The sequence below is a fragment of the Oncorhynchus tshawytscha genome, linkage group LG07, assembly GCF_018296145.1.
Source record: "Oncorhynchus tshawytscha isolate Ot180627B linkage group LG07, Otsh_v2.0, whole genome shotgun sequence".
NCBI classification, from domain to species: domain Eukaryota; kingdom Metazoa; phylum Chordata; class Actinopteri; order Salmoniformes; family Salmonidae; genus Oncorhynchus; species Oncorhynchus tshawytscha.
In genome coordinates, this window is record NC_056435.1 from 2857476 (window position 1) to 2876863 (window position 19388).

A 19388-nucleotide genomic window follows, 5' to 3' on the forward strand; every position below is an offset into this window, starting at 1 on the left:
GGCTCCTACATCCTTGAATTGTTTCATCCTGTTTTGCCAAACTGCTTTTAACTGATAAGCATCCAACAACAAAAAAATCTATATAAAATGACAAACCAGGAAAACAATGTATGCATTTCTTTTATTGGTGTTGTGGTACAGTAGTATCAATGGCATTTAAAAATAATCATTCCATGGTTGAAAAGGGTCAATATTACTTTAGTACAGTATGTTAAGTAAACCTGTTTTGGCTCAGGTGTAAGTTCCTACTGATACAGCCTGAATCTTTTAAGTCTCTTGTTTATCATTTTAATCCAACATCAGTTTGCCATTCGAATCCCCGTTTATACCTGGTGTTAACATGGGTCCTGTGTCTTGATCTTGTCCATATTCTGATTGAGACCATTTCTAGACCTGTGTAGAATATTACAATTATTGATGGTGATTCTTCCTGACTACCTCCAGAGGCCACTGAGGACTAATTTTATCTTTATTTTACAAGTGTAAACAGATCTGGATTGTCAAACAATTAACAGTCCTTCTAAAATCATTGATTCAAGGGATCAATATGTCTTAACATTGGGAATCTCATAATTTGAATACAGGGAGGGACTAGGGTTCAAAATATACCTTTTGAGAAAGGTCATTGGCATGGCAAGACTTGAACCTGTGACCTTGTGGTCCTAGCCCACAGCACCAGCAGGGAAGGCACCATTATTGTTTTTGTACATTTTATAAAACTGTTCATTCCTTTTGTCATTTTAGAATGTCAGATAACATTTAAGTAGGTTGGAAAACAAAAGCCGCATTGGGATGCAACCTGTTTAACACCCTCCCACAAGCAGTCCACCTCCCTGAAACACTTGTCTTTACTTGTAAACTCCACCCACTGACATGTCACTAAGCTCTGCCCACGGAACTTTCATCGAACCAATCAATTTGTCCCCGGCTACCTCGAGGTGGTCAGGAAGATCTGTTCACAATTAATTATTGTCTACACTGGTCTAGAAATGTGGTCAAGATCAAGATTGCATGTTAGCACCAGATATAGAATGACTGAGTTTCACCAAAACGACAAGGGCATTGAGGACACTATCCCTTGTGTCAAGTCCAATCTAGAATTTTTTTTATTAAAAAGTATTTGGCAATTTAAAGAACAATCACTTGTCCCATGGCATGGTGCCCATCACATTTATTATGCAATATTACATTGAAGAGCCATATTAGTTCGTATTTTCAATTTAGATGTGATTGTAACTTAAGCTCAACCACCACAATTAAAATATGCATTGGCTCAATTTGTCTGAGGTTATTTAATTTAGACTTCCCCCAAAACAAGCTACATGTAAAAAAGCAAGATGCTTCTACCATATCCAGTTTACTGGTATGTTAACTTTCCTGGACAATCAGTCCTGAGTTTTGGCCTCCTGGTTCCTAGTTTTTTTGATGTGATCAATGACCTGCAACAAGTTCTCTTAAAGTAAAATATTCTTTCAACTGCACAACTCATATAGTGAGTTCAAGATTCATTGCTTAATCACGACTAATATATTCAACCAGACCATATTTTTCTAAATAAGAATTAAGCTCCGCCCAGAAAAAAGTATATAAAATACAACAAAAGGGAAAACAAAAAGGCACCTCTGTATGTACCCCTACTGTTAGTGTTCCAACCATCCCCCTCCACCATCTAAATAAGAAAACAAGTTAAAGAAATCACTTTCGTACAGAAAAAAAATTAGGATTTTTCTGTCACCTGCAATGGCACTTACTTATAGGTTAAAACCAGTTCTAATACACAAGACAAACTTTTTTTTTAATCATCAAGATAGTTTCCTGTTCAACAGGATTCTACTTCATCAGCTTAAAAATAAACCAAAAAGGAATTGCTCCTTTAGCGTTGAATGATATAGAAAGTGCTACCAGCCATCCATGGAGAATCAATTATCAAAACTATTGATAAGTCATATTCTATACGAAGGTTAGCAGTAGAAGAATGGCCCTGCTGATCACCAGACATCTTATATGTTCCTTGTAAGATCAAATGTAGAGTTGTCATGTCAGAGGACCTACTACAGCGTTGAAACATAACTTAAGTGTAAATAGTGGAAGTACAACCACAGGAGTAAGACTAGCAGGGAATGTGAGTCTGAAGAGGAGTTCTATGGAACATTTGAGAATACCATTTCGATCCTCTAATAGGGAAATAGCAATTCCTATGATTCTGGATACTTCAGTTGTACTGTGGTTAGATTAGGAGAGTATTATAAAGAAGTCAGAACTATCTAGCTGGCTCGTGCCTGCAAGTGGCAATGAAAAGAAAACATTTTCAAAAAAATATTTGCGCAATTAAAGTGATGACCAGTGGTCTCCACAGCTCACTCAGCCAATCACCTAAAGGACTCTAAGCATTGGTTCCCCCCAAGAGAGGAAATCCCCTTCCCGTTGTGGAACACTACACACTAATAAGAAAAGGGTTCATTTAAAAGTAAAAACAATGAAAAAAAAATCTGATTAAGAACTATTCTCAGCAAAGTTTAAGGAACCAAGAAAAATAATGTCTTTGATATTAAGCAATTGAATCATTATTGTCAATGTATTTTTGTCGACAATAAAAAGTAAAGGTTAGGGTAAAGGTCATAGCTAAGGGGAAGGGTTTTGGGGACGAATGGGGGTAAGGTTTTAAGAGGCGGGCTTCTTTAGGTCTCGGATCTGTTTGATTAGGTAGGTCTTCTCGTCGTTGAATTGCTCGTCGTCCATGCGGTCCTTCTGGAAGTTGCTAAGGAAGTCGATGAGTTTGGGCTGGTTCTTCAGCAGGATGTCTATGATGGGCTGCGTCTTGTTGGGGTTCGCCACAAACACCTGGGTGGAGGGGTCAGCTTTGTACATTACATTGATATCGGCAATTACATTCTAGTAAGAACCCAATGGTAATGCCATGGAATGTTTGGGGCCAACATGGAACAGCTCAGGGAACGGCTTTTGTGTCGTACCTTGAAGACGTGGAAGGCCTCAAATTGTATGTTAGGGCTCTTGTCCCTCAGTAGGTTCATCATCAGCTTCAGGTTCTCAGGCTTGCTGATGTACCGGGTCATCACTGTGAAGTTATGCCTGTCCAACAGAAGCTCTCCCAACAACTACATAAACACACACAAAGACCAGAGTATGCAAATGTTTACTATGAAGCAAGATAATCAACACCATAATAGCATGCAAAGTTTTAGTCCATAAATAATCCATATAAAATGTGAATAATTGAACACACCTTTAATGACTGTCTCTTTGTCACATAGTTATCAGAGTGTAATAACTTCTCATACTGGTCAAAGATCTGCAAAGATATAAAGGAACAGGCTGAGGGGTGGCTGCATCTCAACAGTCAAGTGGCTCAAAATAAATTCACAATTTTTTAAAAATGTTCATAGAATTAAATAGGTGTTTCAGATTGTTAAATGGGATGGAATGTCTGTTGAAGTTGATATATTCTCTAACATATCTCAGTCAGGTCTAAAAGGACCCTTATCAGGTGTGCTGTTTGGGCCAGTGTGTGTGTGTGTGATAAGCCTCCAGCAGCCTTTGGCATGAAAGCAGCCTTCTGTAACCTAGTGCGGCCCAGTGTAGAGTAGTGTCTGGTCTGTAACCCGAGCAGCCTCCAGCCGGCCTGTCTGCTCTCCCCTGGGGTCTTCCCTGAGCCCCACACTTCAACCAACAGACAAGGTGGTCTTATGCAAGCAGGGAAAGCCAGTGACCACAGATGCCTGGAGTGTATGTGGCTAGTGTGTCAAGGGTGGTATAAATGCACTCATTCATTGTAGAGAATGGGTCATCAATCAACATGTTTTGTTTATCGGTACACACACTTCAGTGTATTCATCTGGTAAATGGCAATGAGAGTACGAGTGTGTGACGTCGTAAATGCATTCACCCATTCCTTCACGAATTCTGTCAAGAGGGCAGAGGGTGTAACAACAAACAACATTTTCTTTCCATGAAGTCCATCTGATAAAAGGTAAATGCTCCCTGGGCAGCAGAATGTTGAACATGTGACTTACAGCATCATAATTCTGTTCTAGATATTCAGCTACCAGGACCTTGTGTCTTGTGAGCAGGTCCTGTGAATGGGGGAGGAAACGTGCTCACTTTAATTCACACAAAAACAAACATTGCATATCATCTGCTGAATCATATCATCATTTTGTCAACTCTCAAACAAATGGGCATGGACAGATACAACAGTAATGTAAAGATTTCATATCATCTGCTGCATCTAATCATTTTGATCTATACAATTTGTCAACTCTCAAACAAATGGGCATGGACAGATACAACAGTAATGTAAAGATTAGCATATCATCTCGGCACATCCTAGTCTTATTAACATGGGTTTAATACAATGTTTTTCCAGGACCCAAAGATGCTTTCAAATCTTGTGTAATCTGACCTTGAAGGTGGCGAAAGCGTCTGAGGCGATGTCGAAGGTCTCCATCTCTACGTAATTGAAGAAGTGCTGGAAGTCTTCTGAGTGGAGAACCAGCTTGGCCAGTGGCTCGTGTCTGATACACTCCCTCAGCATGATGCCACAGTTCAGCGCAGACCCAGGGGTCTCATACCTGCAGGAAGAGGGACACACACAGATGTCACTGAGTATCATACCAATGGCTGTGGTCAGCTGTGGTACATGGTGTGTGTGTGTGTGAGAGAATCTCACCCTTTTTGCAGCACAAACAGCACCTCTTGGTGAGAGCAGAAGTACTCGACAGTGGGGCTGCGGGTGCCGATCTGCCTCCGCAGGATGTTGTTGAAGATCTGACACACATCCTTCTTCCCCTGGGGACATGCAATGGAAAACGTTTAAAAACGAAAGCCTCCTTGTTTCAGACTCTGTTTTCTTCCATTTGTTGCCTAATGAACACGACCCTGATGGTCCGGCTTTGGCTCAGTCTCACCTCAAAGTCGATGACCTGCAGGTTTTCCACCAGGGAGATGAGCAGGCCGCTGTTGTAGAGCTCCTGGGCCAACTGGGCCACCGTCTCTGTGTGAGGCTCCTTGTCACCGGTCCCATATAGTATCTCCTTCATGGCCACAAGACACTTAGACACCTCCTCTGATGCCTGGGACAGGGACACCAGTTAGACACACAGGCACAATATGTACTTTAACAATATTGCTGCTAATAATGTTATGCTGTTTATTTACAAAAAAACTGCCATGGTATTATACTTGAGTTGACCACAAGAGGGAGACATTTAATTGACTACTTATGGAGGTACAGCTTTGTACAGCTCTGTAGACACTTATGTCTCAGCCTCAGGCCCAATCATAACTATTGACTTTCTCTGGATATCAGCATTGCATATGACAGGAATGGACTGTATTGAGATCACTATAGCCTGGCTGTGTGGAAGCAGCCTGGTTAGAGCTGAAGCAGTTCCAGCCCAGAGCCAGGTTACTGGGAGTTCTGTCTGGACAGCCCCTCTCTAACAGTCCCATGGTGGAGAGGGCCTTTACAGCTGGGTGTCAATGAAGGAACGGCCAGGCATTGATGCTACTTTCACAGCCCAGTGTCAGCTAGAGGTGCACCGTAATAATAACCACACCAACTGACTGATCGGATCAAATAGAAGGAGGTACACCGAGGCCCCAAACACAACACCTGCTTGTGGGCCTTTTCTAAGGGAAGTACTGGTTTGTGTGGTGAGGACTATTATAAGGACTTGTGTTGTAAGGATTTGTTTAGTGAGGATTTGTGGTGTTTAGTGAGGACTGGTGTAAGGTGTTATGAAGATGCATCACACCTTATCTGTTTTCTTGTCTTGTTTGACCAGGATGGCCATGTTCTCCTTCAGAGTCCGGACGATGTCGGCGGGATTCTTGTGGGATTTACCGAACAGCGGCATGGTGGCTGGGCCTCTCCTGGGGTCTCTCCTGACAGCCTTAAAAAAAACAGGACACATTATACCCCATCTATCGATAACATGTAAATGACACAACTGTGTGGTTTGAGCCCTGAATGCTGATTGGCTGACAGCCGCGGTATATCAGACCGTATACCACGGGTACGACAAAACATTTATTTTTACTGCTCTAATTACGTTGGCAACCCGTTTATAATAGCAATAAGGCACCTCAGGGGTTTGTGATATATGGCCAATATACCACAGCTAAGGGCTGTATCTGCGTTGCATCATGCATAGGAACAGCCCTTAGCCCTGGTATATTGGCCATTTATCCAAACCCCCTCAGGCCACATTGCTTATTTATATCATCCGTCTGATTGAAACTCAGTTTTTTTAGCAAAAAAAAAACTATCAGAGGCAGATAATTTATTTAAAAGTCCCAATTCAGAAAAAAATGAATTGGAAGATGTGATGCTTCTCATTTCCCCAGATAGGATACGGTTTTGATCTGAGAATCCTTCGGGAAAATACATACACACACTACCATTCAAAAGTTTGAGGTCACTTAGAAATGTCTTGTTTTTGAAAGAAAATCAAATTTTTTGTCCATTAAAATAACAAATTGATCGGAAATACAGTGTAGACATTGTTAATGTTGTAAATGACTATTGTAGCTGGAAATGGCTGATATTTAATGGAATATCTACATAGGTGTACAGAGGCCCATTATCAGCAACCATCACTCCTGTGTTTCTAAGGCACGTTGTGTTTGCTAATCCAAGTTTAGAATTTTAATAGGCTAATTGATTATTAGAAAACCATTTTGAAATTATGTTAGCACAGCTGAAAACTGTTGAGCTGATTAAAAGAAGCAATAAAACTGGCCTTCTTTAGATGAGTTGAGTTATCATCAGCATTTGTAGTTTGATTACAGGATCAAAATGGCTAGAATCAAATAACTTTCTCCTGAAGCTCATCAGTCTATTATTGTTCTGAGAAAGGAAGGCTATTCCTATTCATGTTTACAAACACTACAGGAACAAGTATCCGTACCCATTGAAAGCAGTGATCACAATAAAGTGGCTATATCCAGGAAAGCCAAAGTTCCAACAGCTGGGCCTAAAATAGTGTATAAGAGATTTAGCTGTGACTTATGTGGATGATGTTACAAAATATGTTTTGGTCTGATGTGATTCATGAGTAGCATCCAGACGCTGCACTTGATGAGTTTATGAAATTGCTTCTTCCAATTATTTATGGACACACACCTGTTAAGAAACTGACTGTTAAGGCTCCATGGATTCATGAGGAATTGAAAAACCCTATGGTTGAACGAGATGGGGCAAAAGGAGTGGCTAATAAGTCTGTCTGCACATCTGACTGGTTGACTTACTGCAAATTGAGAAATGTGTCTTAACTCAAAAAGAAGAAGAAACTGTATTATGAAGAATGATGAATGATGGATTTTTTTTAAAAATGAATTTAAGGGCAGAAAGACAACTCCATCTTTCATCGAATAAAATGGCTTATTCATCACAAAACCATTTAATTTTGCCAATTATTTTGAATCATTACTTCATTGGCAAAGTGGGCAAACTTAGGCAGGAAATGCCAACAACGAAGAGTGAGCCATCATTTTCATGCATAAAAAAACAAATAATGAAAGAAAAGCATTGCAAGTTTGAATTTTGTAAAGTTAGTGTGGGAGAGGTGGGGGAAAAAATGAATGTTATCGATCAATAATGACAAACCTTGTGGCATTGACAGCTTAGATGGAAAGCTACTGAGGATGGTAGTGGACTCTATAGCCACTTATCTGTCATATCTTTAATTCCGCTCAGGCCCAAGAATAGCTACCCAACAAAGCGGTCTTTACTTGTTCAAACAGCAGACCTATAAGCTTGCTGCCAGCTCTTAGCAAACTGTTGGTAAAAAAATGTGTTTGACCAAATACATTGCTATTTCTCTGTAAACAAACTAACAACAGACTTTCAGCATGCTTATAGAGAAGGAAACTCAACATGTACTGCACTGACAAATGATAATATGAAGATTCTGGGAGCTGTACTGTTAGATTTCAGTGCTGCCTTTGATATTATTGACCATAAACTGTTGCTGAACCTCAGCTCAGTTTTCAATCTCGCTCTAAATCCACAATATGGGAATCTATTATAAAAAAGGGTTTTCTTTAATGGAAGCTTCTCTAATGTCAAACATGTAAAGTGTGGTGTACCGCAGGGCAGCTCTCTAGGCCCCTCTTTTTTGAAAATCCCAAATTGTTTGCATAGTTAATTTACACAAGCTCTGACACACACTTATCCCACCAGACATGCCACCAGGGGTCTTTTCACTGTCCCCAAATCCAGAACAAATTCAAGAAAATGTACAGTGTTATATATAGCCATTATTGCATGGAACTCCATTCCATCTCATATTGCTCAAATAAACAGCAAACCAGTTTAAGAAAAAAAATAGACAAAGCAACACCTGACAGCACAACGCCTCTCCCTATTTGACCTAGATAGTTTGTGTATGCATTGAAATGAAGGCTACTTGTGCCTTTAAAAAAAAATGTTCTGTAGTTCTGTTCTTGTCTAATTAATGTTCATTAATATGTCATGTTTCAAGTTGTGTGGCCCCCAGGAAGATTAGCTGCTGCTTTTGCAACAGCTAATGGGGATACTAATAAAATCCCAAAATACCACTGCGGTCCAACTCATCCCAAACCATCTCAATTGGGTTGAGGTCAGGTGATTATGGAGGCCAGGTCATCTGATGCAGCACTCCATCATTCTCCTTCTTGGTCAAATATCCCTTTCATAGTCTGGAGGTGTGTTGGGTCATTGTCCTGTTGAAAAATAAATGATAGTGGGACTAAGTACAAACCAGATGGGATGGCATATTGCTGCAGAATGCTGTGGTAGCCATGCTGGTTCAGCGTCACCAGAAAAGCACCCCCACAATGTCACATCTCCTGCGGATATCATCCGTTCACCTACTCCGCGTCTCACAAAGACAGAGCGGTTGGAACCAAAAATCTCAAATTTGGACTCCAACCAAAGGACAGATTTCCACTGGTTTCATTTCCATTGCTTGTGTTTTTGGCCCAAGCAAGTCTCTTATTGGTGTTTTCAGTGGTTTCTTTCTTCCTTTCTTTCTTGTGAGATGGTCCTCTTGAACTCTGAAATTTAGCCAGTTTCATCATAGTCTTCCTTTCCTGTTGATGAGAGCCAGTTTTCATGCTTGACTGCACTTGAAGAAACTTTCAAAGTTCTTGAAATGTTCCGAATTGACTGACCATCACATCTTAAAGTAATGGACTGTCGTCTCTTTGTTTATTTGAGCTGTTCTTGCCATAACATAGACTTGGTCTTTTACCAAATCTATCTTTTGTATATCCCCACCTTGTCACAACACAACTGATTGGCTCAAACGCATTTATCAATCCACAAAGACATTTAACAAATTAGCTTTTAACAAGTGCATTCCAGGTGACTACCTCATGAAGCTGGTTGAGAGAATGCCAACAGTGTGTTAGCTATGATCCCTTATTGATGTCACTTGTTAAATCCACTTCAATCAATATAGATGGGGAGGAGACAGGTTAAAGAAGGAATTTTAAGCCTTCGGACAATTGAGATGGATTGTCTATGTTTGCTATTCAGAGGTTGAATGGAAAGACAAAAGATTGAAGTGCCTTTGAATGGGGTATGGTAGTAGGTGCCAGGCACAGTGGTTTGTGTCAAGAACTGCAACGCTGCTGGGTTTTTCACAACAGTTTCCTGTGTGTTTCAAGAATATTCCACCACACAAAGGACATCCAGCCAACTTGACACAAATGTGGGAAGCATTTGGAGTCAACATGGGCCAGCATCCCTGTGGAAGCTTTCAACACCTTGTAGAGTCCATGCCCAGAAGAACTGAGGTACAAGCCAATATTTGGGAGGTGTTCTTAATGTTTTGTACACTCAGTGTATATCACACATTATAAACTGGGTGGTTCGAGACCTGAATGCTGAAAACTGTGCTATATCACAGGTATGACAAACCATATTTTTACTGTTCTAATTAGGTTGGTAACCAGTTTATAATAGCAATAAGGCACCTTGGGGGTTTGTGGTATATGATCAATAAACCACGGCTAAGGGTTGTATCCAGGCACTCCACATTGGGTTTTGCATAAGAACAGCTTTTAGCCGTGGTATATACCATACCCCCTCAAGCCTTATTGCTTAATTATACCATATAACAGTGTACCACAGGCATTTCTCCCCTTACTTGACATGGGGTGCATCTCAATATCTATCTTCTAATCTTCTCCAGTTCATCTACATTGATGTGAAATAAACAAACAAATGCCTGCATCCCCTGTGGGTGTCCCAGACCAGGACTGAAGAACATAGTAGTGATGGAGGAGATGAGACAAGGAGAAGAAGGCAATTGTATTGAGATACACCCACAGAAAGAAGAGTGCAGTCTTCCCCTGGGATCTCGCAGTGATTTATAAAAGGGCATAAGCAATACCCGCTTACGCTGAGTCAGACTACACTCTGCACACCTCACTGCATTCAGCCTGGTTGTCATGACAACAAAACAAAGGCAGCCAGAGGACAGATAATAGGTGTGTGCATTTCATCACTCAAGAGGATGTCTCAACAATGTGCGTCCGAGATACTGAGATAGCCTGGCCATGGCCAGTGTAAAGTTAGGACAACTCCGTTTGAGATTTAGGATTCCAATGGTTCGCCATGTTGGCACCTAGCGTTCAAACACAGTTTACATTCTAGCAAGAATCTTACAACATTATTGTCATGGAGTGTTTGACGCCAACATGAAGGATAACCTAGCTGCTAAAACAAACTCTCAGAGAGAGAGAGAGAGCAGGAGAGTGTGAGGGAGAGGGTGGGGGTGAGTATAACTTGTGACTGTTAATCCTTAGTGCTGAGCGTGACGGTATTACCTCCATTCCTCCCAAAACAGAACAGACAGACTGATGCCAGGAGCTTGTCACTTTGATCACAGTCCACAGCATGAGACTAGTCAGTGGACTGCATCGCTCACAGCCTTGCACATCATGTAGAGCAGATGGGATTCCCTATTCCTGTTTTCTTCATGCAAGAGAATGTCTGTTCTACACTATCCATTTCTATCTGGATGTTTGGTATGCTTGCAGTCACCCCTGAAAAAGCCCCAGCGCAAAACGCAGGACAGTGAACCCAAGAAAATCATTTTCTATCCCACTCACTGACTACAAGCAAGAAAGGAGCCCCCTCTCTACCCAACCCCGCTCTCCCCACCCAGACCTGTTCAAAAACTGCATTTCCCATGAAGCTGTGAGTAAACACAGTATAAGTAGTATCTTTGCTCTGTATTGTTGGAAAAGGACCCGTAGTAAGTAAGCATTTCACTGTTTACACCTGTTGTTTACAAAAGCATGTAATAAATAACATTTGATTTGATTAATGCAACTTTAATAACAACCCATCAATCATAATTAAACAAGAATGAGGCTAAATGTCTCTGGACAGGCAACTGCATGAGTCCATAATGGAAGGGATAATCCTGATTCAGACACGCCACAACATGCTCAACCAGGAAATAAAAGGCTGCTAGCCTACTTTATAAACATACCACGAAGCCTACGGATATGAGGAGCGATTGGATGAAACCAAGGGGCCTGGATGTAGCCTAGGCCCAGTTGAACACAATTCACAGACTTGGGTTCATTATCGGACATCTAGTAACAGACTAGGGGCCTACAGTATGTAATATTTTACAAATAAACTGATTTTCCCTGGATGTGTGTTTTGTCCTATATTTACATTTGATTTATTTGTAATCCCAGAAGGACAGAGCCTTTTGGTAGGCCGTCATTGTAAATAAGAATTTGTTCTTACTGACTCGCCTAGCTAAATAAAGGTTAAATAAATATATTTTTAAAAATAAGGAGGAATGACTTTTAGCCTTTCCTAAATCATCTGTTGTATTTCTTGTCATGGGCCTAGAACAGCAAGGTTGTTGTCTTGTACTGACACAGAGCTGGGACGATAAACTGAAAATGATCGCCCACTGACCACTTATGTGAACATTTTGCTGATATCAGGTCATTACAAAGATATAAATAATGTATTTTTTGGGTGCTACTAGAGAAATGTGAATTATGAAAATTATATACATTTGTTAATATGGGTTATTGTTTATAGGACAAATGATAGCTACAACATTCAAAGTAGTTGTAGTAGTTTTAAGGGTAGCAAAAAAATAATAACTGTGGTACACATTAAATGTTATAAACGTATAAATGTATTGTTATCGTGATAATTCAATGAATTTAGCTTGATATGGATTTTTGGCAATATGCACCAGCACTAACCAACACCCTGGTATGACAATTAAATAAACTTACATCATCTAACCAACACCCTGGTATGACAATTAAATAAACTTCATCATCTAACCAACACCCTGGTATGACAATTAAATAAACTTACATCATCTAACCAACACCCTGGTATGACAATTAAATAAACTTACATCATCTAACCAACACGGATTTGGTATTAAATAAAGCATATTCCCAAGCTTTAAACATCCTAAGGACACCCTGGTATTACAATAATATTAATTAAACAAACCAGACACCCTGGTATTACAATAGGCATATAAACTTTAAACAAACCGACACCCTGGTATTACAATAGGCATATTAATTAAACAAACCGACACCCTGGTATTACAATAGGCATATTAATTAAACAGGTGGGACACCCTGGTATTACAATGAACACATATTAATTAAACAAACCACACCCTGGTATTACATGGTTTAGGCATGCTTTAATTAAACAAACAGGGACACCCTGGTATTACAATAGGCATATTAATTAAACAAACAGGACACCCTGGAATGAAAAGACCAATAGGCATAAATACAATAGGCATATTAATTAAACAAACCAACACCCTGGTATTACAATAGGCATATTAATTAAACTAACCGACACCCTGGTCTACAATAGGCATATTAATTAAACAAACCAACACCCTGGTATTACAATAGGCATATTAATTAAACAAACCAACACCCTGGTATTACAATAGGCATATTAATTAAAGAACTGACACCCTGGTATTACAATAGGCATATTAAAAAAAACAAACCGACACCCTGGTATTACAATAGGCATATTAATTAAACAAACCAACACCCTGGTATTACAATAGGCATATTAATTAAACAAACCGACACCCTGGTATTACAATAGGCTATTAATTAAACAACCGACACCCTGGTATTACAATAGGCATATTAATTAAACTGAATAATTTTGACACCCTGGTTTACAATAGGCATATTAAGTTTTAAAATGTCGTAACCACTTGTTGTTGATTCTTCAAAAAAAACACCCTGGTATTACAATAGGCATATTAATTAAACTAACCGACACCCTGGTATTACAATAGGCATATTAATTAAACTAACGACACCCTGGTATTACATGGTATTAAATAGGCATATTAATTAAACAAACCAACATATACAATTATTTAAAAATACACCCTGGTATTACAATAGGCATATTAATTAAACTAACCTAAAGGCATATTAATTAAACAAACCAACACCCTGGTATTACAATAGGCATATTTCTTGTCATGGGCCTGGTACTACAATAGGCATATTGTTAAATAACCGACACCCTGGTATTACAATAGGCATATTAACTGAAAATGATCGAACTGACCATTAACCGACACCCTGGTATTACAATAGGCATTATTAAATAAACTAACCCCTACTAAGACACCCTGGTATTACAATAAAATTAAGTTTAAATATGGAACCGACACCCTGGTATACAATAGGCATATTAATAACATTCAAACACCCTGGTATTACAATAGGCATATTAATAAACTAACCGACACCCTGGTACATTACAATAGGCATATTAATAAACTAACCGTTACAATGGTATTACAATAGGATATATTCAATAATTTAGCTTGATATGGGTTTTAACCTGGTATTCATCTAACCGACACCCTGGTATTACAATAGGCATATTAAATAAACTAACCGAAAACCTGGTATTACAATAGGCATATTAAATAAACTAACCTCATCTAACCGACACCCTGGTTTTACAATAGGCTTTTAAATAAACTAACCGACATCCTGGTATTACAATAGGCATATTAATAAACTAACCGACACCCTGGTACTACAATAGGCATATTTAATAAACAATAGGAACCGACACCCTGGTACTACAATAGGCATATTAATAAACGAACCGACACCCTGGTACTACAATAGGCATATAGGAATAAACTAACCCCGACATCCTGGTATTACAATAGGCATATTAATAAACTAACCGACACCCTGGTACTACAATAGGTATATTAATAAATGAACCGACACCCTGGTACTACAATAGGCATATTAATAAACTAACCGACACCCTGGTATTACAATAGGCATATTAATAAACTAACCTCATCTAACCGACACCCTGGTTTTACAATAGGCATATTAATTAAACTAACCTCATCTAACCGACACCCTGGTATTACAATAGGCATATTAAATAAACTAACCTCATCTAACCGACACCCTGGTACTACAATAGGCATATTAAATAAACTAACCGACAACCTGGTATTACAATAGGCATATTAAATAAACTAACCTCAACTAACCAACACCCTGGTATTACAATAGGCATATTAAATAAACTAACCGACAACCTGGTATTACAATAGGCATATTAAATAAACTAACCTCAACTAACCAACACCCTGGTATTACAATAGGCATATTAAATAAACTAACCGACAACCTGGTATTACAATAGGCATATTAATAAACTAACCTCATCAAACTGACACCCTGGTATTACAATAGGCTTTTTAAATAAACTAACCGACACCCTGGTACTACAATAGGCATATTAATAAACTAACCTCATCAAACCGACAACCTGGTATTACAATAGGCATATTAATAAACTAACCGACACCCTGGTACTACAATAGGCATATTAATAAACTAACTGACACCCTGGTACTACAATAGGCATATTAATAAACAAACCGGCACCCTGGTACTACAATAGGCATATTAATAAACTAACCGACACCCTGGTATTACAATAGGCATATTAATAAACTAACCGACACCCTAGTTTTACAATAGGCATATTAAATAAACTAACCTCATCTAACCGACAACCTGGTATTACAATAGGCATATTAAATAAACTAACCGACAACCTGGTTTTACAATAGGCATATTAAATAAACTAACCGACAAACCTGGTATTACAATAGGCATATTAATAAACTAACCTCATCAAACCGACACCCTGGTATTACAATAGGCATATTAAATAAACTAAACAACACCTTGGTACTACAATAGGCATATTAAATCAACTAACCTCATCTAACTAAGTTGGTGGTTGAAGATATCCCTCTAGTGGTGTGGGGGCTGTGCTTTGGCAAAGTGGGTGGGGTTATATCCTTCCTGTTTGGCCCTGTCCGGGGGTGACCTCGGATGGGGCCACAGTGTCTCCTGACCCCTCCTGTCTCAGCCTCCAGTATTTATGCTGCAGTAGTTTATGTGTCGGGGGGCTGGGGTCAGTTTGTTATATCTGGAGTACTTCTCCTGTCCTATTCGGTGTCCTGTGTGAATCTAAGTGTGCGTTCTCTAATTCTCTCCTTCTCTCTTTCTTTCTCTCGGAGGACCTGAGCCCTAGGACCTGAGCTCCAGGACTACCTGACATGATGACTCCTTGCTGTCCCCAGTCCACCTGGCCATGCTGCTGTTCCAGTTTCAACTGACCTGAGCCCTAGGACCATGCCCCAGGACTACCTGACATGATGACTCCTTGCTGTCCCCAGTCCACCTGGCCATGCTGCTGCTCTAGTTTCAACTTCCACCTGACTGTGCTGCTGCTCCAGTTTCAACTGTTCTGCCTTATTATTATTCGACCATGCTGGTCATTTATGAACATTTGAACATCTTGGCCATGTTCTGTTATAATCTCCACCCGGCACAGCCAGAAGAGGACTGGCCACCCCACATAGCCTGGTTCCTCTCTAGGTTTCTTCCTAGGTTTTGGCCTTTCTAGGGAGTTTTTCCTAGCCACCGTGCTTCTACACCTGCATTGCTTGCTGTTTGGGGTTTTAGGCTGGGTTTCTGTACAGCACTTTGAGATATCAGCTGATGTACGAAGGGCTATATAAATAAATTTGATTTGATTTGATTTGATCTAACCGACACCCTGGTATTACAATAGGCATATTAATAAACGAACCGACACCCTGGTTTTACAATAGGCATATTAATAAACAAACCGACACCCTGGTTTTACAATAGGCATATTAATAAACTAACCGACAACCTGGTATTACAATAGGCATATTAAATAAACTAACCTCATCTAACCGACACCCTGGTATTACAATAGGCATATTAATAAACTAACCGACAACCTGGTATTACAATAGGCATATTAATAAACTAACTGACATCCTGGTATTACAATAGGCATATTAAATAAACTAACCTCATCTAACAATACCCTGGTATTAAATAGCATATTAAATTAATCTCATTTTACAATACCCTGGTATTACATAGCATATTAAATTAATCTCATCTAACAATACCCTGGTATTACATAGCATATTACATTAACCTCATCTAACAATATCCTGGTATTACATAGCATATTACATTAACCTCATCTAACAATACCCTGGTATTACATAGCATATTACATTAACCTCATCTAACAATATCCTGGTATTACATAGCATATTAAATTAAACTCATCTCACCAAATATCTAGCATTGGTTGATTAGATGTGAAACTGGAAAATAGTTGATCTACAGCCAGATAGGTTAGCTGACATCGTCACGAAAATAATGCACTAACTCTTTTTGACTCTATGCATACAAGCTGGACTCTACCCACACAGACACTCCAACACATACACACTCACACCGTCGCCAAACACACACTCATTACATATCATCTATCCTGTTAACAAGTCACTTTACCCCTACCTATAAGTACATATCTACCTCGAATCCCTCGTACCCCTGCACATCGGCTCGGTACTGGTACCCCATGTATATAGCCAAGCCATCATTGCTCATTGTGGATTTATTCCTTTTTCTATTCTGCATTGTTGGGAAGGTCCCGTAAGCATTTCACTGTTAGTCTACACCTGTTGTTTACTATGCATGTGACAATAACAATATAAGTTTACATGTCAACAATCCATTGATTCAAAGCCAACCCTGCCTGTTTTGCTCCATGGTTGCGAATGCATCGATTTTTTTGCTAAACAAGCTATAGGGAGTCATTTATGGAGCTATATGGAGTCATTTATAAATCATGAAAATGGTTACAGTAGTAGGAGAGAGACTGAAGCAGGAGAGAGGAGAGGTACTGCCCTTCACAGGGCCTGACATGATTCCATCTCCATCAGTCAAGATGGAGTCCAGTCCCAGAGCTCCATGAACAAACACACACAACCTCATCACAGACGCAAGGCAGAAAGAATACAGACGGAACAACTCAGAACTCTCAGACTGAATGCAAACGGAACCCAGACAAAACAGACTGATAGAACACTCCAATGGGTTGTTCTATTTCAGGAGATGTTCTGCAGCCATTTTGCCTGTTATCTTTATCATCAACCCACCATCATCATTCTGGCCTCTAATCACCCCTAACCACAGATAACCACCCCTAACCACAGATAACCACCCCTAACCACAGATCTGGTCAGATATTTCCCAACCCCTAATGGTGAAGGCTATGATTGGCGGTAGGGTAATCTGGTCCTAGATCTGTGGTTAGAGCCAACACACAGTACATGGCGCTGCGGCTGAAATAAAACTCCCATAAGGCCTAGAGTTACCTAAAGGGGCACTGAGCATCATGACAGTCCCTGCACTGACTACATCACTGATGACATAAGCCTATGCAGCTTGTCAGACATGCCATAGGGTACTCTTTAAAAAAAATGGTGAGACACAATCTAACCTATGTCGAGGTGCAGTCTGGGTGACAGTTGTTTATGCCTGGTCTAAGATTGTGAATGTTGGTAGCCAATCTGACACTTTCAAAACATACATTTACATCACACATCCTGTCTGATTTAAAAATATGAAGGCACAAATAATTATCCATTAAAGCTGGAGAACACCAAACTAGTCTGGCTGGATAAATACATAAATTAATGAATAATAACAAAACAAGGAGCCAAACTACAAATGTAACATGGTAGGTCAAGGTCCAATGTCTTTAAATTAAGTAATTATTTATAAGAAGAACATTTCGATGAAGTTGTTACTGTAGGCCTAATAGAGAATGACAGCTGGCGAGACAGAATAGCAGCCTATGCGACGGCCTCTCTCTGTCTTCACTGTTCATTGGTGTTCCTATCCTACTGCACGGAAAGCAAAGCTTTGCTAGCGCTAAAGCAAAACAAACCCTGTACAAACAAAGCCAGAATTGACACATTCGATGCGTGACATTACGCTTACGCACTCTACTTGTCCTGTGTGTTAAAGGACCATAAAACATGTTGAGGGAAGAGCGTTCCCGGATGAAGGCTTCACATGACATGTAGATTAATGTAGACACGCAGAAATAAAACAAATAAGACATGTGCGAATATGTCAACTATGGGATACACCCGTTTGGGCTTTTAAACTCCCTTTAATAGAATGGATGTCACATGCATAAATCGGACCGTTTTAGCAGCTACTGGTTTTACAGAGAAGCAGCTAAACAGATGGGCAATGGCTGCATTTAAGTAGCAAGATTGTTTCAAACTTGAATCGATTGAATACAATGGCAGCATCAATTTGAAACATTTGAACAATAATTGTGGGGTAAAATTGCCTAACTTTACCTAGCTAGCTATCTCGTAAGGATCTAATAAATTCCGAATACTTACGGTGCAAGAGTCTATTTAGTATTTTTTCTCTCGGCTGTCTCTGCTGCTGTCTCGATTCTCAATGTAACCGAGCAGCTTTTTCTGGTTACGCCAGCGGTGTGTTGTATGCTGGGCAAAACGTCAGAGGAATATGTGTATGTGCGAATTAAAATGTACGGAATCTTTTAAGAAGGCAGTGCAGAATTCCATTTGGTCTGATTCGTTATGAGCCACAGTCCCGGGATAGGCGGCGCACACTGAATATTTATCTACCAGCCAATTGGTCCTTTCCCCTGTGACGTTGAGGGATTTTCATATCCGGATCACAATTGTTTTTTAGATTTCATGAATAATAGCAGCTATGCTCCAGAAAAACATGCTCGAACAATGTTTTGATTATGTCTGTGTTTTTTTGTGTACAAATGATTTATAAATGGGAAAAAGTACATTTGACCCTTAAACCGGTGAAACAAGATGGCCCTACTGTAGGTCTATCAGTTACAGCTCACAAAACAGTATTCACCAAACCTCCGTGATCGCTGGAAA

At 39.7% G+C, this 19388-nt stretch overlaps 2 protein-coding genes across 2 annotated transcripts in view; both read right to left on the minus strand.

The window, feature by feature from the left end:
• Nucleotides 1-18955, minus strand: part of LOC112235381 (calcium-binding protein 39-like) — a 105931-nt gene extending 86976 nt beyond the window's left edge. Inside the window, exon 1 of the mRNA XM_042323852.1 lies at nt 18864-18955. The gene's annotated coding sequence lies outside the window, so the exon portion shown is untranslated. The remainder of the gene's footprint in view (nt 1-18863) is intronic.
• LOC112253661 (calcium binding protein 39-like) lies at nt 103-18992 on the minus strand. Its single transcript, XM_042323855.1, has 9 exons — nt 18864-18992; nt 5775-5912; nt 4926-5090; nt 4688-4806; nt 4421-4589; nt 4032-4091; nt 3245-3310; nt 2973-3116; nt 103-2841 (listed from the first exon to the last, which is right to left on the minus strand). The coding sequence occupies exons 2-9, from the start codon at nt 5874-5876 to the stop codon at nt 2662-2664; spliced, it is 1005 nt and encodes a 334-aa protein (XP_042179789.1). The 5' UTR covers nt 5877-5912; nt 18864-18992; the 3' UTR covers nt 103-2661.
• Between the last annotated feature and the right edge of the window lie 396 nt (nt 18993-19388).

What these genes read in the sequence shown, in the direction of transcription:
- LOC112253661 (XM_042323855.1), bottom strand. Translation starts at nt 5,876, where the DNA reads ATGCCGCTGTTCGGTAAATCCCACAAGAATCCCGCCGACATCGTCCGG. An exon ending in TGCAGGTCATCGACTTTGAG is followed by an intron (nt 4,807 to 4,925) that starts GTGAGACTGAGC and finishes GCATGTCCCCAG; the next exon opens with GGGAAGAAGGATGTGTGTCA. An exon ending in TAGAACAGAATTATGATGCT is followed by an intron (nt 3,311 to 4,031) that starts GTAAGTCACATG and finishes ATATCTTTGCAG; the next exon opens with ATCTTTGACCAGTATGAGAA.